Here is a 24,625-nt window from a genome sequence, read left to right on the forward strand (position 1 = left end):
TTACCTGACACAAAGACATTCAGTTTGGTGGTTTTAGACACTGCTCCTTGCTCCACCTTACACAGGTATTCACCACTGTCCTCCTGAGTAGCTATTGTAGAGTATTTCAAAAATTTCTTATCTCGTACACTGTTCAGTATTGTTCTGTTCTTCTGGAAGATGATTTCAATGTCACGAATTTGAGCTACAACAGTTGAGCATTCAAATTCTATTTGGTCTCCTTCTGTAACATTTCTGGAGGGCTTGGTGATCAGACTGGGCTTTATAAATGGTTCTGCAAGAGAATACATATAAACATACAGATAGATAGATATACATATAAATATATGTATTTGACCCAATTTTTATCTGTAGCAAGCAAAGAAATGTAAAAAGAAAAGTTAAGCAACTTGCCCTTGACTGTAACAAGTGTTTTGTTGCTGTGTTGTGAGCTTTCCCATCCAGATCTTACTTGTCTCTTGCCAAAGCAATCAAATTGTAAAATATTATCTCCCTCTTCAACATAATATTCCACTTCAGAAAAATTTTGGGTTTGTTCAGGTACACGTTTTTCTTTAGGTGCTGAATTTGTCTTTATCTTCCGGAAAAAGAACTCTAAAGGAGGTGCTTCTTCTGGCAGCTCACAACGTAATTTCACTACTTCACCCTCCAAAACTTCTTTTTTGTCAGCAGTCAGGATCGGCTTGGTCATTCCTTACAACAGAAAACAAGAAAAGAAACAGAACATTGCGTAATCCTGAAATAAAGAGTATCTCTGATGAATGTGGGAACGATTTATACTGATTAACAGATACAAATAGTTCGCAAGAACCAAAAGATGACCAGGTAACTACTCAGTGCTGACAAATTCTTTCCAAGATGCTTTTCCAAGGGGAAAATGTCACCTGCAGTCAAGAACACATCTAGGAAGTGCACAGATGGAGGTGGCCTCTGTTCTCAGAAGAGATGAAAGAACAAGACTGATACAACGTTGTCTACAAAAGCAGCCTATGGCTGGTGTTGCCTTTGGTGATGCTCTCACACCCCGAGCATCCCTGGATGTTATTTCCAGCACTTCCAGGAATCTGCCCAAATCATGGTTATTGGGGTGGGCACAACTTTCACAAATAATGCTTTCTCTAGTCCAGGGAACAGAGAAAGGCTCAGGATAGTGGGGATGGTGGCACAGACTGTGTTCCTGACTAGCACTGATCTGTCCTGGAGCCTTGGGGTCCTGAGATCATTGCTGTGCCTTAACATACCACCAAAATCTCATCAAATACTGTGATGTCAAGGATAAAACACACTTTGCAAGATACCCTGTTTAGCACTGACTACTATTGCTTCCCTGTAAGGTTGTTCTCTCTTTGCATCTCATCTGCCACGTCTGACAGAACACTCACCTGCTACCCAAACATAGACGGAGTTACTGAAACCCAGCTTTCCATCTGCTTTCACAGTACATTCATAGTCTCCTGTATCTGAGGATTTGGCCACAGGTATTTCATAGTATGCATCTTCTTTGTCTGATACAGTCATAAACACAAGCTTCCCATCCTTAAAAATTGTAAAATTATGCTTCAGTTGGAAATCGGTATTTTTGCTAATATCAGCGTGGCAGATGATTGACATTGGAGCTCCATTCTTCACTTTGACGGACGGCTGAACCCTGATTTCAACTTTGTTGAAAGTAAAAACTTGATAGAAAATAAAAAAGAAAAAGGTATATTTCTTTTAAATTGGTCCAACATAACACAGTTATCTCAAGCCGCTACGTTTAAGTTACAAAAATTAAAAATTTACATTTCATTTGACAGGAATTTAAATTGATAAGTGCTTTTAGAAATGAAGTTCATGGTAGTATTTATATAAATATGTATATGTGTATAGAAATGTATGCACATAGAAATATATTCTGTTTTTATAACCACAGCAAGAAAAATAGTTTGTAGTTTAAATGTTACAGCTGTTAAGCTCCTGGTATAATTGATACTTATATTCTCACATCTTGAGGAAAAAGTATAGAGAAAGATGTATTAGTTCATTCACTTTCTCTTCCTTTAGAACTTACATTTTTGGGCTATGCCAATTTTGGTCAGGATTTGTATTAGAAATTGCTGTGCAAATAGAAAAACTTTCCTGCATCTAAAGAAGTCCCTTGTCCTGCACAGCTCCCAGCTATTTATAATGTGTCCTTGCTAGAGAGAGTCCAGGGCATAAAATCAGTGAAAAACTGATTTTTTTTTTTGCATGTGAATAGACCACCTGACAGCAAGGAGCAAACATTTCTCGCAGGTGATTGAAAAAAGGAAGCATGCAGAATGTACATGCTGGGAGCCAGGAGGAGGATAAGATAAAAGGTAAACAATTTCTGAACTCTGCTCAGACATCATCAATTCTTTTGCAAAACCAGGAGAGAGTGCCCTTAACTTATATTCTATAATTTTATTCTCTCTCCTTCCTTGTGGGCATGAGAGGGATTTTTACATATCAATACCAAATGCTAATTTTTCTCCCCTACCTCTCTTGTGACTCAGTAAAGCAAATTACTCTAGAAAAGATTTCACCAAAACCTTTATTAAGGTATGAGTAGCACATCTCTGATATAAACACTATACCAAGAAACACTCCCATTAAACCCTTTTTGTTTTTTTCATATAGCCAAATTTCATACTGAGCTACTGTATAGCAAATCCAAATAAACTCTGTTATGGATGCATACCCACAACCAAAGAATTCATTAAATTATATCAAATTAATACATTAATTTGTTATATTATATTTGTACATAAAAAACACCAACAAAACAGCAAAAATCTACCATTCCCTACCTTTCCTCTGTGCATGAAATTCTGAACCTGGGGGGGAAAAAAAAAGAGATGAAATGTTATTTTCAAAGCCCACAGATTGAGACACAGTAATGCAAAACTGTAAAAAGCCTCAACCAACCCCAGACAAACCAGAAACACATGTACCCACACAGAGATGTAGTTCTCAAACTTACACTGCAAGAAAATCACCAGAAGAGCAAGATACATCTCGTTCCTGAAGAACAGACACTTTAATTCCAAAATAAAACAATATTCATTATCAGAGGTGATGCCTCCAGGTACCGAAACCACGTTATGTTTTTTGCCCTTGCTGTTTTATGGAAACTGATAAAAAATTGCCATTAAAATTTGTACGTTTTCCCAGATCTTCAGCAGAAACTGGCTGGATCAAGTAATCGTTCCCATTACTGGAAACTGGAAATGGCAAACAATGAGAATGTATCTGCTGCTCCCAGGCAGATTACTGGTCAGGAAGTGACTGGACTTTTCCTGAGGGCGCTACCAAATGCATTTGCTTTGTTTAATTTCTTAAGGTGTATTAAAAAAACAAGAAGTTCCAATGACATTATCCTGCAGTTCCTGTCAATATGGGTATTTTTAAGTCACCATTAACCATTTAGGAACACAAATAACCTTTGCTAGTTCAGCAGATAGCTGAGCAAGTGTTTTATTTCCCTTCATCCTAACAGAGGACTCTTTCAGAGAATAGATGTACATAATTACTCATTTTCCCCCTTTACCTCCATTTCTAGGTCTCCCATTTTTGCTGTGGCAAAGAACACCTTTACTATAGGTTACACAGACTGTAAATAAATAAATAAAGTAAAAAAATTAAATAAATTCAAATTATCTCAAAAGCAGAGGTACTGTGGAGTGAGATTAGAATACTGGCAGGTGGATCTCTCATACCACCATCACACATCAAAACCATGGATCTGCACCGGATTTTATTTTATGCATTTAGGACAGTGCAAAGGACACACAATCACAAACCTTAAAACTCTTCAGTAAAAGAACCCGGTGGAGTTTCAATTCTCAGCAGAAATATGCAGCAGCACTGACACAATCTGAAACAGAGAACACTTCTGCTGTCCAGGATATTCCTCTCAGTATATCAGCCTACTTTTAAGTCAGACTTAAGCCATTCCCTCCAGCCCTGATACTGAGTGAAACCTAGAGTCCTGCCAAAATGAGTTGAAACCAAGCCCTTCAGAAAGTGTTTCTCAAGTTGTGTGACCCAGAACTCCCCAAGCAGTGGTTTAGTTATTCTTGAAAACTGAGTGCTCAACTCTTAATCTCTTTGTTCTTTTCCCTATGGACAGAGTCAATGCTTTCCTTTAATTCCAGCAACATTTTCCAGGCTTGTTAAAACACTGCATAAAACAATACAAAATACATTCACAGAAGTCCATAAATGAGACAGACAGTTCTCATAAGCTCCACTGTTCATATGAAATCCTTTTCTTTCCTCCTGGGGTGAATGAAAGCTGTAGTTTCCCCCCCCAAAACCAGTATTTTAAAGCTATGAGTCTACTTCAATGATTGTATTACCCACCTCAGCGTGGAATTTTACAAAAGGAAACAGAAGGAAAACACACATCTATTTAACAATGTACGGGCTGCATGAACGAGGGGCTGCTTTACAGAATGGTACAATAGTCACAGCAATTAAGAGCGAGCTGTTAACTAGCAATAGTGTTTGTCCTGCTCAGCCCAGGCTGTTTGAAACAACCACCAACAAAAGGCTGGTGGCTTGGCCAGCTGCCAACCACGGTCCCCTGAGACAGGTAAAGGAAAAGAGCAGGAGGACACGTGGCAGGTGGAGAACAAAGGTAGATCAACTTTTGCTATTGGTAACAAAAAAAAAAATAGGAAGGAAGGAGATTTTCCCCTTCCCCCTTTCCCCGTAAAAGAATTCAGCAGGCCATAAAAAGCTCAGCAAAACCACACCAGTCTTTCCCACGGGGGGGACAAAGGTTCCCCTGAGCCCCGGCGGGGGAAGGAGGGTGAGGGTGGGCCAACATCCCTCAGAGGGGGCCAGCTGGGCTCAGGTCAGAGCCAGGCTAGTCTCAGGCTCAAGTGGAAAGGCCAGCTTCAGGAATAGCTCAGGATTAAGGTTTAATGGTGCCAGAACCCGAGGCTGTTGCCAGATGTCACTCCCAAGTGAAGTCCATTTCACAAGATTCTACAGGCCAATTAAACTGACATTCCTGACAAGCCTCAACATTGTCTTGGAGAGGAAAATCAAGCTGCTGTTGACCAAACCCCAAGAATTAGATTCTGCTGCAGGAATTTAGGCCAAAATAACATGAAACTTGAGAGGAAAACATTTCAAACATGCAAGAACATTTTGAGATCATCTTCCAAGATTAAACTAGAAACCACATTGACCAAAAGGATGTAAACTTAAAGTACCTGTGCCAGTAACACAAATGCATTTTATCCTAACAGCCATAATTTTACTGTCATTTTATTGTCATCTCTAAAGATACATATTTCTGAACTATGTAAGATCAAATTTATTCTGAAACACATCATATAAAGAGCTCTATTCAATCCCTTTTATATCTGTAGGAAAAGCAGGATTGACCTCAGAAATACAACACACCTTCTGAAGCAGCCAGAACAGCCATTATAATCTGACTGAATGCCCTTTGAAACCCATGGGAATCATCACATTTAATCTACTGCCAATGAATTGGACCCTTACACACTAAACAAACCTCATCTGGGAATTCACAATCCCTGTTTCTACTGGCTGGAACCTCTGTTACTCGCTCACATGTGACATTTCCTAAGAGCCACCAGCTCTGGCAACTGAACAGAGCTTTGCTGAAATGAGAGGCAAAGTCTACTTCCCTAACTGAGGGAAAAATGCTGAATAAGATTTTCAAATTTTTCCCTCTGCAAATAGAGTGTTTTCAGCCAGTCCCTTACAGGAAAGGGAGCTCGGAGTTCCCAGCACATTGCAGCTGTTTGTTTCCATGTGCTCTCAGCAGAGAGCAGCCGCGGTGCCGAGCTCCAGCACGGACATCTCACATCATCTCACATCTCACATCATCTCACATCTCACATCATCTCACATCTCACATCATCTCACATCTCACATCATCTCACATCTCACACACCAAGTCCAGCAAACTTCTGGGGGCCCCAGATTCGGTCTCCTGGTCTCAAAATGCCCATTCCTGATGACAGTTTCACTTTCTTCATGAAACATGAAGGCTTTGTGTGTGTTGCCTTTCAGTTCTAATTCACTGATTTATTGATTAAACATTTTTGGGCTCAGAAATCTTGTCACTGGTAATGGAGGTTCCACATAATTTCGTGTGTAGGTTCACTGATTTTAAATACAGTTGATTGCTATAGAGGTGTATCTACAAACATTTAGGATTCTTCTAAATTTTATTTTTAAAATTTTAAAAATTCAGAAATCGATGTCTATCTACACTGAAGTCAACACAAGTTTTCCAGTAACTAAATCAAGAACAGCTCTGATTTCTAATCCCTAAATTCCTGACACATATAATGGTTTAACTGCTTTGATTCCTTACAGCTGTGAACTGTTTTGCTTACTTATCAATTCCTGTTTCAGTATACTCACAGATAATAGAACTATAACAACACTGCTGTTTTCACAAGCCTAGACAAATCCCTGGTGAGCTGGGAATGAAACAAGTTCTTTCTACATACATTTTCAGGGCATATTGCCTTCTCTTGTAAGTGGGACATTTGCATCAATTATTTTTGCTTTAAAAGCAATCTCTTTGTACTTCCCTAGAGAAAAATAAAAAATTAAATTTCCTCCATGGATTTGAATATTTACCAGAACATTAAAGAAATTATCATTGCCTTTTTTTGAAGTGTCTGGAAGTTCTACAATTCAGAGTTTACAGAAACTCTGGACTGCCCAGTTTGGCTGGGTATAAATTACGTTTCACAATGGCACCATCTGCTGGGAGATGAGCAGGGCAGTGGAGCACACTGGGCTTCCCTCACCGCCCCCTTTCACAATTAAACCTAGGACGACTGATATCCAACACCTCTTCCAAATGGCAACATAAATTAAGCCTGGAAAAGTAACTAAAGGAACCAGAAGGCTGATAATGACATCACATCACTGAGGCTTCCACCCTGGAACTTCTACTTTTAATACAACAGGAGCTAATTATCACTTTTTGGTTTTAGGCTTCCTTACTGATAGAGAGCAACACTGAAAAGAGCACTAGAAATCTGTCCTGACTTGTATTTCACACTGCACACACCTCCAAGTACCTTAGAAATTCTTTCAGAGATGTGAAATCAATTGATGATTACAATATCATCATGGACTGTGGTAACACCTCAAACTTACTCTGTGCCAGTAGCATGTGACTGATTGAGCTCCTCAAGGACATTTTTAGCTGCTGTCCACTACTGGATGAACAAGTTCCTCAGTTCAGGAACACACATCACAGCCTGTCACTGTCACACAGTGCCCTGTACTGGCAATGGACCAGGATCTGCGCTGGTTTTGATTAACATCCAGCATTTCCAGATGCAGCTGGAAAACAGCCTCAAGCTCTGCAGCAATATCCATCAGAGTACGAGCAGTGGCAGAGGAGAGGTCAGTAACTTCTGGCTGCAGAGGGAATTAACCCTGGAAATATTTTTCCTTTTCTTACCATTATTTTAATACTGCTTGATGGTTCCCCAGGCATTATTCCACATCGGTTTCATGAGTAAAATTCAGTTGGTAGTGACTCAACAAGCTGATCCAAGTTGACAGAAAATCTTTCAGCAGTCTGTGCAAACCAAGAGGCAGAATTGATTTGCTCCTGATCTGCTGCAGGTGCCCACACACAGCCAGCCATTGTTGTTCCATATAACTGATGGATGACTGCACAGAGGGGCAGATACTCCTCACTCACACCTCAGAGTACACCAAATAAAGCTTGAAAAAGGCTGAAAAATAGATATAGTCAGTCCAGGAATATGTGTTCTTTCTAAAACCGCTTTTTTTCCATTAAATATGTTAAGCATTGGGCGGAGGGGGGAAGTTTAACTTTTATCAGAGGTTAGGAACCAGAAAAAAGTTAAAATTACATCTGTGAGTAAGCTGAGTGATTAAGCTAACAGAGCACTCTATCCTGCATTCTTACAGCACTTCCTGAAAACGTTTGTCTGGAACACTTTTCATGCAGTGATGTTTGAATTTATCCCAAGAGAAATGCATTAGTAACCCCAGATTTTAGTGTTTCATCAGGTTTTTTTTTCCTTTCTTTTTCAATTGTTGGGAGATGATTCAGAGGACATACGTAACATTTTAAAATTTCATCTTTGGGGGATTTGGGAGCTGCTAGGTTTATCAAATTGAGTACCCTAAAATTCCTTTCACCCCCTGACAAGTTCTTTGCAATGTACAGTCAATTGAAAAGCATTCACTATGTCGAAAATCTCATTCATAACCAGAAGAAATTGAAAGCTACCTTAAATATGCATAGAAAAGAGATCCTTTCCTCTTCTTCTCTTTCTTGTCCTCCAGAAAAACAATACTCTCACAATCAAACCTCACGTACATGAAATAAACAGAAGATTTGCCCCCACAGCCTTTTTGAGTAGGAGTGAAAATATCCAGTACTCAGTGACCTACCTATATCAGTAAAACCTTTTTGCAGACAAAACAGAAGCCTCGATTTAATTCATCACCAGACATAACTGTCAGTCCTTGTGATTTCTGGCAAACCAGAAATCTCTACCTCTGAGGATGAGAAACTGGGACTGGGAATAACTATATATAATAATCCTTCTAATTCTGCTGAAATACACGGATTTCCTTGGAAGCCTGTGACAGAACACAGTTTGATGCCATCACAGCCTTACTACAGAACACTACCACACTATTTTCATCCTCAAGTTAAAGAACTGACCTCGTGAATGAGAGCTCAGTTTGGCTTATTCCCTTCCACCTGCTCGCTTGAGGCAAAATATTGTCACAGCATCAAGTGATACATATTTCCTTTCTGACATTTTAACTTCTTTCTTCTGCTCTGTTCTCCAATGTTCTGCTGATTATTCTTTTTCAAATTTATTGTTCTCCTTATATGTACAACACCCAGGCAGGAAATTTGCAAATCTAACAAAAAGGGAACTCCAAGCTCACACAGTATTTACTGCTGCTATAAAACTCTCTGTACACATGCTGAAAAAACCAACATCCTTTTAGTCCAAAGGCAACAGCCGGCTCTGCCTGAAAAACAATCCACATGGCAGCAAACTTCTCACTTCCAGAGACCAGGAGTTTGGACCAGCACTTGTCTTCCCTGAACACTCATCCTGAGGCAACCTGCACACCATTAAAGCTGCTGTACACGAGAGATTCTGGGGACAAATAAACTTCTATTTTTAAAAAGGTATGGCCAAATTCACAGCTCCTTTGCTGTGTAACTATTCCCCTTTACCCACACACAAAACGAAGCAGCTTCTGAGAAAAAACTCTGGGTTGAGGGTGAGCACCAGCAGCCAAGGCTCCTGCAGGCTGTTTGTGAAGGTTTCTGACAAAAGCAGGCTCCCACAACAGAAAAAATGCACAAACAGCCCTGTCCTCCCCCTGACAGCTGCACTTTCACACGTGCTTCCTGACAGCTGGGAAAAGATGTTCCGCTCTTGCAGCTTGCTGACAGCATTTCCACATCAGAAGCATTTCTGAGGGGAGGGTGGAGACTGTCTTAAAGGAAATTCAAAAATAAAACAAACCCAAACAAGTAAACCTCCACCAAAATTAAAAAAAAAAACAAGGAGGAAGTGCACACAACGTTCTGTGAGGAAGTTTCGCAATGCTGCAACAGCCAGGGGTTTGGGAGGGATTCTGTATGACCCAGGGAAGGACTGCAGGACTTTCTTTTGTTGCCTTCAGAAAGTGGAAAGAAAAAAGTAAGATATAAGACAGGGATCACTGTTAGGTCATTTTCTTTGTAAGCAATTGCACAACAGGGCCTGGAGCCCTGCAGAAGGCATTGCCCATGCATGGCTGACATTTACTTCGCCCAGAGTAAAGAACCTACCAAGACTTTCATAATGTAGCTGCACATAATGTCATAACGTATTATTGATAACTTCATCAAATTAGTCACCAGGTTTGTTTATTCAGTAGTGTTGAACTCAAATTCTTTATGAGATTTGTACCTTCTAGTACAAGATCTCACTTTCTTATAGCTTAATACTTGAGGCTCAGCTGAAATAATTTCTTAACAAGCTGGCTAGCTATAGATGCGTACTAACATCTTAAAACTTCTATAGATTTGATACTTTTTAGACTATTTTTTAAAAATTATATTACTGCTAAAAGCCCACCCAGTGCCACGCACTTCCTTAGTCTCAGCTATACTATCACTTGCACTATCTCTAGCAAATATGTGTCTCTTTGATATGGATCAGTGATCTCATTAATTCCCTTACCAGAACAATGCTAGAAAACTACGCAAAAGGAGAAAGGTGGGGGTTGCTCTTTTCTCCCAAGTAACAAGTGATAGGACTGGAGGAATAAGCCTCAAGTTGCACTGGAGGAGGTTTAGATTGGATATTAGGAAAAGTTTCTTCATGGAAAAGGTTGTCAGACATTGGTCCAGATTCACCTGGGAAATGGTGCAGTCACCTAGAGGGATTTAAAGACATGCAGATGTGGCACATGGTTTGGTGGTTGGCCTGGCAGTGCTGGGGGAATGGTTGGACCTGAAGCTCTTAGAGGCCTTTTCCACCCTCAGTCACTCCCTGGCTCTGAACCGCAGGGCAGGATGGCTCTACCACACAACTCAGCAGGGAAACTGCTGCTCCTGTCAGCCATGTCTCAGGACAGCTGGACACAACATTTACCTGTGTCCCAAACTGCTGCTCCTGTCAGCCACGTCTCAGGACAGCCGGACACAACATTTACCTGTGTCCCAAACTGCTGCTCACATCAGCCACGTCTCAGGACAGCTGGACACAACATTTACCTGTGTCCCAAACTGCTGCTCCTGTCAGCCACGTCTCAGGACAGCTGGACACAACATCTACCTGTGTCCCAAACTGCTGCTCACACCAGCCACGTCTCAGGACAGCTGGACACAACATTTACCTGTGTCCCAAACTGCTGCTCCTGTCAGCCACAACTCAGGACAGCCGGACACAACATTTACCTGTGTCCCAAACTGCTACTCCTGTCAGCCACGACTTAGGACAGCCGGACACAACATTTACCTGTGTCCCAAACTGCTGCTCCTGTCAGCCACAACTCAGGACAGCTGGACACAACATTTACCTGTGTCCCAAACTGCTGCTCCTGTCAGCCACAACTCAGGACAGCCGGACACAACATTTACCTGTGTCCCAAACTGCTGCTCCTGTCAGCCACGTCTCAGGACAGCCGGACACAACATTTACCTGTGTCCCAAACTGCTGCTCCTGTCAGCCACGTCTCAGGACAGCTGGACACAACATTTACCTGTGTCCCAAACTGCTGCTTCTGTCAGCCTCAACTCAGGACAGCTGGACACAACATTTACCTGTGTCCCAAACTGCTGCTCCTGTCAGCCACATCTCAGGACAGCCGGACACAACATTTACCTGTGTCCCAAACTGCTGCTCACATCAGCCACATCTCAGGACAGCTGGACACAACATTTACCTGTGTCCCAAACTGCTGCTCCTGTCAGCCACATCTCAGGACAGCTGGACACAACATTTACCTGTGTCCCAAACTGCTGCTCCTGTCAGCCACGTCTCAGGACAGCTGGACACAACATTTACCTGTGTCCCAAACTGCTGCTCCTGTCAGCCACGTCTCAGGACAGCCGGACACAACATTTACCTGTGTCCCAAACTGCTGCTCACATCAGCCACAACTCAGGACAGCTGGACACAACATTTACCTGTGTCCCAAACTGCTGCTCCCCACCCCGCTGCTCCTCTCTCTGCCCGTCATAGGCTAAATGTACGCGAGATATGACCAAATTCTCCACAGAAACATGAGTAAAGATCAGCACTGATCGGCACAGTTTCCGTATTTAGAACTTCCTTAAGTCCTAGGGCCACTCCTCCATCTCCTTCAGAAGAAAGATCTCTCTCATGTAACTCCACCAGCTCTCTTGCCCAGTGACCAGAAAATGTTTTTTCTCGCAATTCTGCTGTTTTGCTACCGTAAGCCAAGGACATGTTTCTTTCACATTACAAATCTTTCTAAACCAGAATCATTGTTTCTTGTCTGAAAGCTTTTAATTTTCTTCTCTTAGCTCAAATACCTCATCAGATACAGAAGATTACTGCAAATGGCAAAGGTAGGTTCTCTTTTGCTGATTTTGAGGTGTGTGCTGAGACTGACTGTTACCCAAAAAAATGGGGAGGGATTTAAAAATGTCCAAAATTTTCATGCCAAATTAAATTTTTTGCCTCTCTGTGCAGTGAGTCAGTTTAAAAGTTAACCATCTCTTTGCTGACCTGTATCTAAAGTAAAAATTGCTTTAACACATTAAAACATTTAATTGTAAATGTCATAATTTATTTTAGTCATGACTAGTTCAGTACCATTTTCTCTGGAAAAACAGGCTTTTATTGCAAATTTATTTCTCTAAGATCATGAAAGCAAACGAATTTGAGATACTACCAAGGCCCTTACTCCTACTATTCAAATGTTCCATCTACTTACACAAGGTTAGTTCTGTCTGCTAACAGACAGCCACAAATAAAATACTGCTTTTGCTTCGTTCACGTGCTACCTCTCAACTAATATATAAGGTTACTTTCTCCTACAATAAATATTCCACGATATTTAATTTAATCTTTTATACTTGTACTATTTTAATTGCTGCTGTAGCTCAAAATTATTGTTGTTGGTGCATGTGAACACATCTGTGGGCCTTGTGTGGCTGTGCATCTTTTGCACGAACAGAGGCACTTTTCATCACGTGAAGCTGCATTCAGGTTTTGAAAAGTAATTGAGTTGCCTGCTATTAGAGGTGGGAAAAGTATAACGGCCCATTTCAACACAAATAAGCAGAGCTTGGTTCTCAACATATTTTGGGAAAAATCTGGGGCTTTCTTGGGTCATAGGGGCAGTCAACTCACTTAGAAGTTTTTTCTTTCCAGAGATGCTGCCCAATCCCAAGCTTGTGCTGGTTCAGGGCACTTTGAACGTGGTGATGAAGCAGAACGTGACCCTCTCCTGCCTCTCCAAGCCTGGATCTCCACCTGTCAGATACACACTGTTCAAGTACAACCAGCAGGTATCTGCTTTAAACAGGTCAGACTTGAGCCCTGCACTGTTCACCCTGACCATCAGCTCTGCCAGCGACCTGGGGGAATACAAGTGCAAAGCCGAGTATAACAACTCCAGCGCTGGAAAATACAGCAACAGCCTCAACTTCACCTTCATAGGTACGTCTGCTGTTCACCTTCCCAGCACTGGTTATTGCAGGGGCATACAGCCATCTCTTTTCTTGACTGAGGAGCTAACTTGACTGCTGTTCTTCCCTCAGGAGCTGGCAGTGCTTTCCTGCCTGGGCTCACAACCCCTCCACCCTCCATGCCCAGCTTTTGCCAGTGTTGTCACTTCACTCCAAGTCTTACCTGGAGCTTGTCCTGTACTTGGTGGTTCAGACTTCTCAGTTTTCTTTCTACAGAGCCAATTTCCAAACCAGTGCTGAGCTCACCCACCTCTCAGGCAAAGAAAGGCCAGAACGTGACCCTGTCCTGCTTCTCGGAGAATGGATCTCTTCCCATCACGTATCTATTCTTCAAAGGCTCACAAAACATTTCTCCCCAAAAGACGATGCAGAAGAGGGAAGCAGCTGTGATTTTTCTATTTATCGATTCCCTTAGTGACTTTGGAACCTATAAATGCAAAGCTAGTAATAGTTTTCCCAATAATACAAAATACAGCAACGCTTTCAACTTTACATTAGCAGGTATGAATGAAAAGAGGTTACTACTGTTGACAAACTGGTATCACACAAAATTGAGAATGTTGTTAGCTATGCAAGTTTTTAGCCAGATATTTTGTTCCTGGAATGTGATGTTCAAAATACAATTTTTTAAATTCAAAAAAAATAAAATAGATGTTTTAAAATTAATGCAAAACCATAGAATTTCATGTATCCTAGACAGCAGTAGAAGTTGAAGTGACCATCAAAGATGGGCTCAGTTTTACAAGAGACCCCTGGTTTACCTCAGAGAGAGTCTGGTTTCATTTTTCTCTCTGGTCCTATGAAAGAACTGGCAGCAGCAAGCTGCCTTCCTTCTGCTGGGGCACAGAGCCCTTGGGACTCACATGAACAGTTACATTAACCCCAGTTAATCTAAAAGGTGAAAGAAATGTCAAGTGTTGATTTCAATTTACAGAAAATACTTAAAATATGAAACAACATCTAATTGCGTAAACACTTTCAACAGTTGTTTTTTTCTTCTTCTTCTTTTTGGCAGAAGAGAGAAGCCATTCTCAGCCCCTGGTAATTTCTCTTGGGCTGATCCTGCTACTACTCATAATAGGATCTGCTCTGGCAATTCCATTTTTCGTAATACCTTTGTATAAAGCAAGTGAGTTATCTGAATGTCTTTCATTTTTCCAAAAGTCATTTATGTTGTCAATATATTTTACTGTGCAAACATCACCTTTTCAGTAGAGTAGCTCCTGGTATTTTAGCCTGTTGTTGAATCTCCTCTGAAGCAGCACTGGCAGCTTAACAAGTCTTTGACAAGGCCAAACCTCTGAGCTGTGTTTTAGATGAAAGATCTGGGGTGGGGAAGGCAAAGAACCACCAAATAACATAACACTGGAGCTCACACACACGTGTGTTTTCTTTCACAATTTGCAGAAAAATTTAAGTCTACCAGGCCCTCAATTGGCCTTACTTCAACAGTGAATGCAGAGGAGTCTGAAAATGAAGTCATATACTCAGAGATTGGTAAGTTCCTGTCACCCCCTGCAGTCAGGCAGGTTTCTTCAGGTACTGCAAAATCACTGGAAGGGGACAGCTACTGATCCTCCTGGCAGAGGCATCCTGAAATCCCTTGGAATCCATACCTGGCATCATCTGACAGCCATGCAGCCAGAACTGCAGCTGGTTAAATGAACTGAGGTTTTAATAAAGATGGGTGTAATGGCCACTTGCTAACAGACAACAGTGAGCTATATGAAGCTGTTGCAAAATAAAACTTGCATAGCTCCTGCATTCTGTTCAAAATTGTTCAGAACTTTAGTTCTTTATTCAATCCTTTGTAAGTTTGGCAAGATTCAAGGTCAGGTCAAACCGAAATTATGAGGTGACGAGAAAGCAACTGCCCTGTGTTAAGACACTTTAGTACTTGAATTGCAGAAAACAGACAATAAAATGAAGACATTACCTGACATTACCTGACAGCCACAATGCTCTGAACTTGGATGTTCCTACATTTGCCTTGAATGCGAATGCCTCTTTTCAAGGGGAATAAGAACCGCCCCCCCAAAAGAAACCATTAGCAAAGCATTAATGTTTCCCATTTCTAAATATCCAAATGGAGTAACTGTCTCCAAACAAACCTGCCTTCCTGTTCATGCAGTAGATAAGAGTTCCCACTGCCCTGCTGGGTCAGCTCAGTGCTGTGCAGCTGCTCGTGCCAGGTCTCAGCCTGCAAGGACAGTGATAAAAGCTCTGATGAGGCCCATGGATTCTCCATGATTTATATTCAGTATGGAATCTCACTGCTTTGTTTCAAAATTATAGAAAAAAAAAAGTCTGATTCAAGTTGTTTGTAATTGAGTTAACTGCTGTTCATCATCTTTAATCCAGAGCCTTTTGAACCAGAAGAAGAATACATTAACTTCTCCGTCATTAGAAGAGAAGAGGAAACAGGTGAAAACCTCAAGCTACAACACTGGAATACCTGATGTACCCAAATATGTATGGAGGGGGCTTTGCTGGGTGGAGGCAGGGCTTAAATACTTGCAATTGCATATGAAATTGCCTAGTTACTATGGAAAAACTAAAATAGCTTTAAAATTGTTGGGGGGGGGGTGGAGAAAGAAGAAAGAAAAACCCCAACAAACCATCCAATGGCAAATTCAACAGCCTCACTATAAAACCACGCACAAGATGTTATGAGTAATTACATTGCTGATGTAATGTTAATTCCTCTTCTGTGTATCTGTACCAAAAAAGCAATTATGAATTATGTTATTTTGGCTTTTAGCAGCGAAGAGAGCATGTTCTACAGTCTATTCAAAGGTCCTCATCAGAGACTGAGTACCAGGTATGACTTTTTTCTGATTAACTTAATCACATACTTTTAAAGAATTTTTCAGCCCTCAAATGTGCTAAGTTCCAGCAAGCTGCATACAAAGAGATGATGTTTAGATACCAATTTCCTGGCCTAATCAGTTTGTAGATAGACAGTGTAGATCAGTTTCTAAGCAAAATCTGAGCCATAATATCTAAGGACTTCAACTTATGAGAAAAAACAAACAGATAAAACTTAGAATTACATGCAAAGCTTTCCACCAAGATCTAAGTTCCTGAACATTTAACAATTCTGCTAAAGTAGAAAATGGATTGTTTGCAGACGTAAGATAATCAAAAGGCTTCAGTGTCCAGTGTAATGGAAAAAGAAAGAACATCCCTCTTAGGCATCAGAGGATCCGTATTTTGCCTCTACGTACCTGCATGGATGGCAATTTTTCAGTTCAACAGTACTTCAGCTCTCAGAGTAGGAATAGGTTGCAAAAATTACTTTTGGGACAGCTGACTTCAAAATAAATTCTGTATCCTGCTACAGGCTGTTTCGAAGATGTTGCTGGGTGATTTTAATACCATTCCATAGCCAGCTTATTTAGAATTCCTTGAGTTCAGCAAATCACATTATGCTAACCTTGATTATATCTAGCATAAATACTCTATACTGCAATTATTATTGTTGTCACAAATAATTCACAGTTAAGTGAGGATCATGTTAGTAGAAGATTTTAAGGCAAGTTCTTGTGTTTCATGACACACTGATGACTATCAGAGGTCACAGGCCTTGCTGCACAAACCTTAAGTACTTTATACAGGAACTGAAGAAGCTGTACAGGCACTGAAAATCTAGACAAGATCAGAAACACACAGCTTTGTATCTCTGCAAACTCCTGTATCTGATTTAAACCACTCTGCTTAGGTATAGGAAAAATATGATCACATATTAGTCTTTTTCCACCCTTTTATACACACAGATATTTTGTCCACAAAAAATGTTCTTTAAAAAAACATTTACCATTTAGTTAAATCTGTTTCTCTGTTACTCTTGGTAATATATTTCTGATTTTTTTTTTAATATTTATCAAGTGCAAGATGACGTTCATATTTAAGAATTGAAGCCACGTGACTAAAATACATTCCTACAAACAGTACAAAGATACTGATGTTATTGAAATATTTATGATTTGGAAGTCTTTTATATAAAATACCATTTTCCAGCAGAGATCACAATTGTGTCAGCAATACAGAGGAAAGCTGAATTTTTAGCTTAGGATGCAGCACTTCCAGTATGATATTAAAACCAAAGACATGAACAAGAATATACTTAGCCTTGCTAATAAGGGACAAGTTTTTCTCTTCCTTTTTTCCAAGGTAACCTGGAAGACCCAGATTCGACACAAAACAGATGCATCACCACGTTTTAGCAGAACTGTTTCCAGAGAAACCACTGAGTCCATAAAGATGCTGAAACCAGTTCAGGCAAAGATGTCTAAGAAAATCCTTTTATTCAACAAGTTTAAGTTTACACATTTTTGGCTGATGTAACATACTTAGTTAAAAAGTCCTTCAGCCTGGAAATGTGCATCATTTCCTTCATAGTGGTGTCTCTGTTTCTCAGCTGGACCACTCCATTCTCTAGAGTGCCATCACTTATCAAGACTGTGAAGGGAATACTCATCTCATCGTACCTGCAGAGAGAAGAACCCACCTGTTACTGCTTTTGGTGCATGGAAAAAATCAGAAAACTTACATACAAACGACCATAAACTGTAAATATTTTGTTCTGCTGTATTGCACTAAGTCCAGTGTGACACCTCCAGTTTTCTTGTTGCCATTCCTTGCTTTCTGATTACATTTATTTAAATTACTTAGCTCCTTTAGTATACAAAAAATAATCTTATTTAGTAACCTATTAAAAGAGTATTTTTGTACAAGCAGAATTTATCTTTCTGACTTTGTTTTACTGCACATGAACAAACAGTTGCATTTCTTTTCTCTCAGAAAAAAATCGCTTATCAAGATGCTTTGACATGAGGAGCCAGATGCCCCACATTCATTCCTGGTCTACAAATCATACATGAAGCCCCCAAATGGAATAGCTGTTTTTATATGCACAATCAGTCCCACCACATCACTAATGGCAGTGCTTCCAGGCTGGGAAGAACTGTCACGTTCAAGACTAGACACAGTGGGTTGTTTGAAAGAGTGCTTAAGAATGGAACACAGAACCAGACCAAATGCAGAAATGGGAGTGAGGGTGGGAAATGGCTCTTTCTGCACGCTTATTATTCACCTGAAGAAATTTGTTTTCTACATAAGAGTTTTTAAAAGACAATATACAGTTCCAGGGAAATAACAGTAACATGTGAAAGGCTTCTACTTCACTCAATTTTAAAAATCACGTGATATATGCTTTTCATAATAAAACTACTTGAATCCAAGTCCATAGTTCAGGATCCACACCTTCAGTCCGTTACTATATTCAATTACTTCCTACTGAAAAAAAGCATATTTACAGCAGTCCACAGAAAGTCATCTTTGACCTTCATTGTTTAATTTACAAAAGACTGTTTCTCCTTACTTTGTATAAAGATGTTCCAGAGACATGTGCACAGTTTCCAGATAACCCGGCCATACAGAAATTCCATTTTCTGTCAGTTCATTGAACAATCCTTGACAAACCTGTATTCATAAGTTAAAAGACTTTGAGGGTTTGAGACTCTATACAAAGAAACCATTAAAACTCTTAACATGTGTAGTATTAACATTCCTAGCTGGTGTTAATTTGCTGGCTGTAATAATCTCAAAACAGAAAGCAGCCTGGCAGTTCTGTCTCCACTTCTGTTTAAAAATATGCCAGTGTAAGTTTCCTCCCTTCCACAGGGACTTCATGACTGACTTAAATGAAAACTTTTCAAATCCTTCTGAACATGTGACTCATGCATTAAGATAATTCTGAAAGAGTAAGAAGCTGAGAGGTATGGTGTTATTTTCCTTAATTTTGCATGGGACAAGCTTCAGCTCTATTGTACCAAAAGCAGTTGTGTTCACACAAGAACTTTCCGCAGTGAATTCCTCTGGCTGTGACCCACAAGCTGCAGAGTAGGAACACCATGAACTCTGCACAACCAGGAATCTCCAGCAGCATGATTTTCCCCAACATAAACAGTATCTGAATTTAACAGATTACATGGTCTCAATGCTCTAAATTAAAATATTCTCTTACAACATACCTGCCTCAGCTCTGTTGTTGGACCTTTTCCTACATCCAAGGCCACCTTAAGGGGTGCTAAGCAAGGATGAAGCTTAAGTACCTAATAAATTTACAAAACCCAACAGATTACTAAATGTATTCATCATGCAATTCTAAACAGAATGAGAAAATAGCGATTTTTTAAAAATTAAATTAAGGTTCTAAACATACAAAAATGTTCTCACAGCACAAAACCTTGTATTAGAAGCAAGCTGTATTTTATGCAACAAGCACACAGCCCAGCTACATTCACGTGGCAGAAATTACTCTATTTTGGCTAAACTCCAGAAAAGAGATGAAGATTTGTTAGCAGAGCTCCATCATCTTGAATGGAGCCAGAGTGATGAGAAACAGCCCAGCAGGTAGTTCCCATCCCTTCTACTGCCTGTTCTTAAAGCCCAAACAGCTGCCTGGGTAACAGACACTGACAGCCAGCACTCAAACTCCAGAAAACGGGGTAAGAGTGGGGAGAATGATGGTCTTTGGGGAAATGCCCCATTACCACCTGTGACCCACTTTTCCTACTCTTCTCAGCCACTTTCAAATGCTGCTGGCAAAGAAAAACTGCAGCTTACATTCCAATTTCTCTTAACTCCATCACTTGCATGGCAAGAGCCTACCTACTGATCAGAGAGAAGGGTAAAACAGGAAAGGGGACCCCAGAATGAGAAAAAATGCTTATGTGGATGACAGAGACCACAGGAGCTGTGCCATGGGGCCAGCCTGGTGCTACCAGTGAGAGGGTTCAGTCTGCACCCATTGGGAAGGGATCAGAATGGCCACGTGGGAAAGGAGACATTGCCATGCTTGAATTTACCACATTATCTGGGGTTGTACATATTTTCCTGCCATTTTCTACATGAAGTTACCTTTCTCTGTGATTTTTTCTTTGCTGTTAATGGATTCTCAACTAGCTGTAGAGAATCAAAGAGATATGCTAATACTCCTCTGTCCAGATTCCCATTTACAGACAAAACATGAGGGATGACATTCTTCCTTCCATCTCGGCCCTGCAGAGAAAAAACCCACATAGAAATACATCAAAGATTGTTCCCAAAAGCTTTTTGCTTGCTTTAAATGTAAAATGAAAGACTGAGCTCAAGCCCTCTTACTACATTTAAAATACAGACATTTATTTAAAACATTTCCAGCAATCTTAGCAGTGTATCTGTAACCAAGTAAGACTGTAACACTGGGGAAAGCAGGTCAGGGCAGGATGGGATTAGTTTCTTGCTCTGCCACTTTGATCATAAATTTAAATCTATGGCAAATACACTTGAAACTCTGCATTTTCTTTTGGAGGTTGTAGGTTACTTCCAAGTGACCATGAGTCCCCACATTCTGAGAAATCCCTACACAACCCAGTTTTGTAGAAATAAACTGCAAAAGCGGGAAAGACAGAACTGTCATGAGAATGAGAAGGTTGCAATTTACAGGTAAAATACAAAGTTACTCTGGTTTTATCTGCTCAGCCTAACTCCAAACATTGCCATTTAGTAGCGGTTTGTCCCTCTTCAACATACTCAGCGGAGAGGTTTCTCTCTGGTCCATCCCCACTTTTTCTATAAAACCATTTTTGTAACCTGTTGATCTACAAAAACTTATACATACATGAAAGTATGTATGATAACAAGCTACAGCAAGGAAAAAACCCCTCACGTTGACATGCTCTTTTTGATGCAAACTGAACAGTGCAAAACACAGTCTGAGTTTTGTGTTTACATCTACTCACGGATGCAGGTAAAGGCTATGCCCCTGACAACAGCTGTCTTGTCAACAGGGCTCATTTCTAATTTTGAAGGATTCCTTGCCAAAAAAAAAGTACCAAACACTATTTTATCAGCTTTTGAAAATGAAGGTCTGACTGCAGAGTACCAAGAGTGCTACTTTTGCAGCAAATGAAGAAAAAGACAGCCATGTGCCAAGCAACTAGATAAGCAAAGAAACCATTTCTCTCACATATTACTATCTTTATCAGAAAAGATGTTTAATACAGTAAAGCTTACAAGTAATTTTAATTTCTCTCCTGGATACAGCTGTAACAGTTCAGTATCACCAAGGTTCTTCAATGTTTCTATTGTTTCTGTCCCCCAAGGAAAGCGGTAACATAACTTAAATCCTCTTCTGCCTTCTTCATCCTGAAAGTCACTGCTGCTGAAGTTAGATGGGCCTACAGCAAACTGAAAATAAGAGGTGTAAGATGTGGTCACTACTGTGAATCCCATAGTAACTACAAAACAAGTCTGCAGTGCAAACTGAAGCCTGTGATCTTCAGCAAAATGTTTTTATAAGTTAAAGCCCAAATCTCTTGGTTGTTTTCGTCTCACATCACTGACAAACACCAAACATTTATTTGCCTTTCTGCAAGTCATGTTATAAACTACTTATCAGGTTTGTCATCAGCTTCAGTAGCTTCTCAACTTCCATGAGAAATACACCTCTTTCAGTGCCGAGAACAGGCCAGCAATGTAAGGCCATAAAACCAACCAGGGTCACTATTCCCCCTAAGACGTAAAGGAGAAGGACAAGATTCCCCATGGATATGCTGCTGTTACCTTTCTCCACCACTGCAGCCTCTGGCGTAGCCAGTAATCGAGCCACTGTCCTGCAGTTCTGGGAGAACTAAACCATGCAAGCAAAGACGTGGTGCTCTCGCCTATTCTTTAAACAACAGCAAGGGCAGCAAGTTAACACCTTGGGAAATAACGGGGAAAAGCAAGAAACTGCATTCAAAAATAATCCAAAAGTTAAACAGTTGGTTTAGGTATAAGGGATTAACTCCTCTATTACTCTACCTTGTAAGGTTTTTGTTGTGTTGCTCATTTTCTGGAACAGAATGAAAGCACACTCCAATTTGAGCAAAGCCACAGGGCAGTCTTCTGTTCACCAGCTCTAAGCAGCTGACATACTGTGCCAGAATACCTACAAAAGACAAAGCCCTGATTTTAGCGGCCACAGGAAAGTCTTTGGCGTTTTAACTCTACCAAGAATAAATGAAGCATATATTATACACGTGTTGTTTGTACATGCAATCCCACTATCTTTAATAGCACTGATGCTTTGCAGACATGGGCACAGCAGGCTGGTTACTCTGGGCATGTTGATTTTAATGCGCTTTTCCTCAAATTACAGGGAGAGCATCCACTGCCGACCTGTGCTGGTCAGGTCCTTGAAAAGCACACAAATTCACAGCCTACAGAAAGAACATTCCCGGCGCACCAACGCAGCTGGAAAAGTCCCTTAAATGCAGCTGCTTCGCTCCCAGGAAGAAACTCGAGCGCAGGGCGCAGGCTGTGCGGAGGCTCCCGGGACCTACCGGGCAGGAGGCTCTCCCGCAGCACCCCCGCGGCCCCCAGCACTTCTTCCAGGGCCGGGCCGCCAGGGTTCTGCCCACAGCCCTGGAGGGCATCGCGCAGCGTCTCCGGGTGCAGCAGCCGCAGCCCCTGAGCGTCCCGCGGAGCGCCGGGCGGGCCGTGGAGCGCGGCGTCCACGGGGAACACCTGCTCCCGCACGGGCAGCGCCGAGTCCCACCACTGCGCCGCCAGGTTGGCGCGCAGCGCCGCGCCCAGCGGCCCGAAGCCGGGGTGGCGGCCGCTCAGGTAGGCATTCCAGGGCAGCGGCTCCGCGCCGCCCCGGAGGAAGCACCGCCGCCAGCACACCTCCAACAGCTCCGCCCCGCTCGCTGCCTCGGCATCACCGCCGCCCTCGGAGTACGGCCGCGCCGAATACCCGGCGGGCTGCGCCCGCTCCGGGACTCGCTGCCGCCTCGGCCGCCCCAGGGCGGCGCGGCCGCACCAGAGGCAGCCTTGGCGAGAGCCCAGCGCCATCTTGCTGCTCCCTCACGGCGGGGCTGGGACGGGGAGGGGGGGGGGAAGGTTTGGGGGGGGGGGGGTCGGGGCAGCCATTGCGCACGCGCAACGCCCGCGCGGGAAGCGGGGCGGGGGGAGGAGAAGCACGGCGGCCGCGCATGCGCAGCGGGATTTCCGCGGTCTCCGTGGGACCGCGGGCCGAAGGTCAGGGGCCCTCCGAGGTGGATTTTCTGGCCCCAGGCTGAATCTTCTCACCTTTTCTAACCGTAATGATGCAGTCAGATAACTTCTGCTGAAGGAATTGGCGTCTTGGAGCTGAATTTTCTCGCCTTTTGTAAACATAACTAATGCTATCAGGTCTACAATAGAAGTTGCTTAATAAAAACTCGTTTCAGGCATTGGGGTAAGGTCACATCACTCAAATAAACATACATTCGGGAGGCGGAGACTGTGAATTAGATAGGTGGGTTCGTGTACATTTTACTGTAAAAAACGTAACTTTTTACTCCGTGGTGTGCTTGATACGTGGCATCAACCTTGAACCCCGCCCAGAATAAACAGTGTCTCTTTTATAAACCATGCTCGCTTAGAGAGTTCCCCACATCGGCAAAACAAGGCCACACGCGTGCCAGGGGTGACATCTGGCCTGCCCCTGTGGAACAGGGACGTCCAGAGCTCGCCGGCACTGGGGACTGGGAGGGGGACGATGCGACCGAGCCTGCCCTCGCTGGCACCGGAACACGCTGCAGCTGCGCGGGGACATTCCTGGGGAAAAGCCCCTCTGGAGCCCGTCGGGGCAGCGAGGCCGAGGCCATAAAGGCAGAAGGCAGAGCTCAGGCGGAGGCGGCCCCTCGGAGCCGCTGCCAAGAGCGCGGGCGAGGCCCCCGGCTCCCCGCGGCCGCTCGGGCCGGCGCTGGCAGAGCGCAGGCAGCGCAGTGGAAATTTCCATACTCGCTGCAGCACGAGCCGGTGGCGGTGCCAGGAGGCGGGGCTGGAGCAGGAACCATTCCGCCAGCCGCAGGCAGGAAAGGCTGGGGCCGGGATAATCCCCGCGCCGGTTCGGGAGGCGCAGCCCCCCTCCGCCGGGCCCGGCCCTGAGGAGCCGCGTTAGTAGGGCACTGGGTCAGCGGCGGGAGCTCCTACTCCCGCCTGCGCGAGCATTGCGGGCACGGTTAGTCAAAGGGGGATTTGCCATGAGCTCTGTTCTGCCAGAGTAGCATGGACAGCAACGTCAAAGCTGCTCAGTCGAGCTCGTCTCCTTTGCTTATTTTATGTGCAATTGTTACATTTTTCCCCTCAGGAAACACTGCCCCACGCAAAGGATCGTTTGGAAAGAGTATAAAATACACCAAGGAAACCTCATTCCGTGGTTTAGGTTTTGCATCACTGTTAACAGTTAAGACTCTCATCTCTCAACTTTAATCCACAAACTATAAATGTACTAATTTTTTAATAGTAAAAAACCCCCACCTTTACAAAACCAGCTTTTCAGTGTGTTTTGTTTCAGGCAACTGACCTGGAAACTCAGGCATT

At 42.4% G+C, this 24,625-nt stretch overlaps 3 protein-coding genes across 17 annotated transcripts in view; 1 reads left to right on the plus strand and 2 right to left on the minus strand.

Moving 5' to 3' along the window:
• PECAM1 (platelet and endothelial cell adhesion molecule 1) overlaps positions 1-3,297 on the minus strand; it is a 31,707-nt gene extending 28,410 nt beyond the window's left edge. For 5 of the 15 annotated variants that reach the window (XM_040081421.2, XM_040081420.2, XM_040081416.2 and 2 more), the window contains exons 1-5: positions 2,984-3,260; positions 2,811-2,837; positions 1,383-1,676; positions 394-693; positions 5-274 (exon numbers count right to left, since the gene is read on the minus strand). In XM_040081421.2, the coding sequence (XP_039937355.1) occupies positions 5-274; positions 394-693; positions 1,383-1,676; positions 2,811-2,837; positions 2,984-3,017 (925 nt within the window). In that variant the 5' untranslated portion in view covers positions 3,018-3,260. Of the gene's footprint in view, positions 1-4; positions 275-393; positions 694-1,382; positions 1,677-2,810; positions 2,838-2,983 lie in introns of all 15 variants that reach the window. The other 10 variants (XM_040081425.2, XM_040081424.2, XM_040081423.2 and 7 more) reach the window with 6 other exon arrangements.
• An 8,594-nt stretch (positions 3,298-11,891) lies between these two features.
• MILR1 (mast cell immunoglobulin like receptor 1) lies at positions 11,892-17,520 on the plus strand. Its single transcript, XM_040081373.1, has 9 exons — positions 11,892-11,966; positions 12,059-12,103; positions 12,912-13,199; positions 13,445-13,729; positions 14,244-14,357; positions 14,636-14,725; positions 15,590-15,652; positions 15,990-16,049; positions 17,402-17,520. Exons 1-8 carry the CDS (start codon positions 11,933-11,935, stop codon positions 16,040-16,042), a joined length of 972 nt encoding a protein of 323 aa, XP_039937307.1. The 5' UTR covers positions 11,892-11,932; the 3' UTR covers positions 16,043-16,049; positions 17,402-17,520.
• On the minus strand, positions 17,519-23,110 carry POLG2 (DNA polymerase gamma 2, accessory subunit). Its single transcript, XM_040081372.2, has 8 exons — positions 22,600-23,110; positions 22,079-22,205; positions 21,839-21,944; positions 21,290-21,463; positions 20,153-20,293; positions 19,264-19,344; positions 18,612-18,712; positions 17,519-17,718 (listed from the first exon to the last, which is right to left on the minus strand). Exons 1-8 carry the CDS (start codon positions 23,108-23,110, stop codon positions 17,553-17,555), a joined length of 1,407 nt encoding a protein of 468 aa, XP_039937306.1. The 3' UTR covers positions 17,519-17,552.
• Between the last annotated feature and the right edge of the window lie 1,515 nt (positions 23,111-24,625).

The sequence above is a fragment of the Hirundo rustica genome, chromosome 18 (assembly GCF_015227805.2).
Source record: "Hirundo rustica isolate bHirRus1 chromosome 18, bHirRus1.pri.v3, whole genome shotgun sequence".
Classification (NCBI taxonomy): domain Eukaryota; kingdom Metazoa; phylum Chordata; class Aves; order Passeriformes; family Hirundinidae; genus Hirundo; species Hirundo rustica.

Coding starts and splice junctions, on each gene's coding strand:
- MILR1 (XM_040081373.1), top strand. CDS start 11,933: ATGTTTTTTCTCGCAATTCTGCTGTTTTGCTACC. Junction 12,104..12,911: donor GATTACTGCAAATGGCAAAG/GTAGGTTCTCTT, acceptor TTTTCTTTCCAG/AGATGCTGCCCAATCCCAAG. Junction 14,726..15,589: donor AGTCATATACTCAGAGATTG/GTAAGTTCCTGT, acceptor TCTTTAATCCAG/AGCCTTTTGAACCAGAAGAA.
- POLG2 (XM_040081372.2), bottom strand. CDS start 23,110: ATGGCGCTGGGCTCTCGCCAAGGCTGCCTCTGGTGCGGCCGCGCCGCC. Junction 21,945..22,078: donor CACAACAAAAACCTTACAAG/GTAGAGTAATAG, acceptor TGTTGTTTAAAG/AATAGGCGAGAGCACCACGT. Junction 19,345..20,152: donor AGAAAAAATCACAGAGAAAG/GTAACTTCATGT, acceptor TAAATTTATTAG/GTACTTAAGCTTCATCCTTG.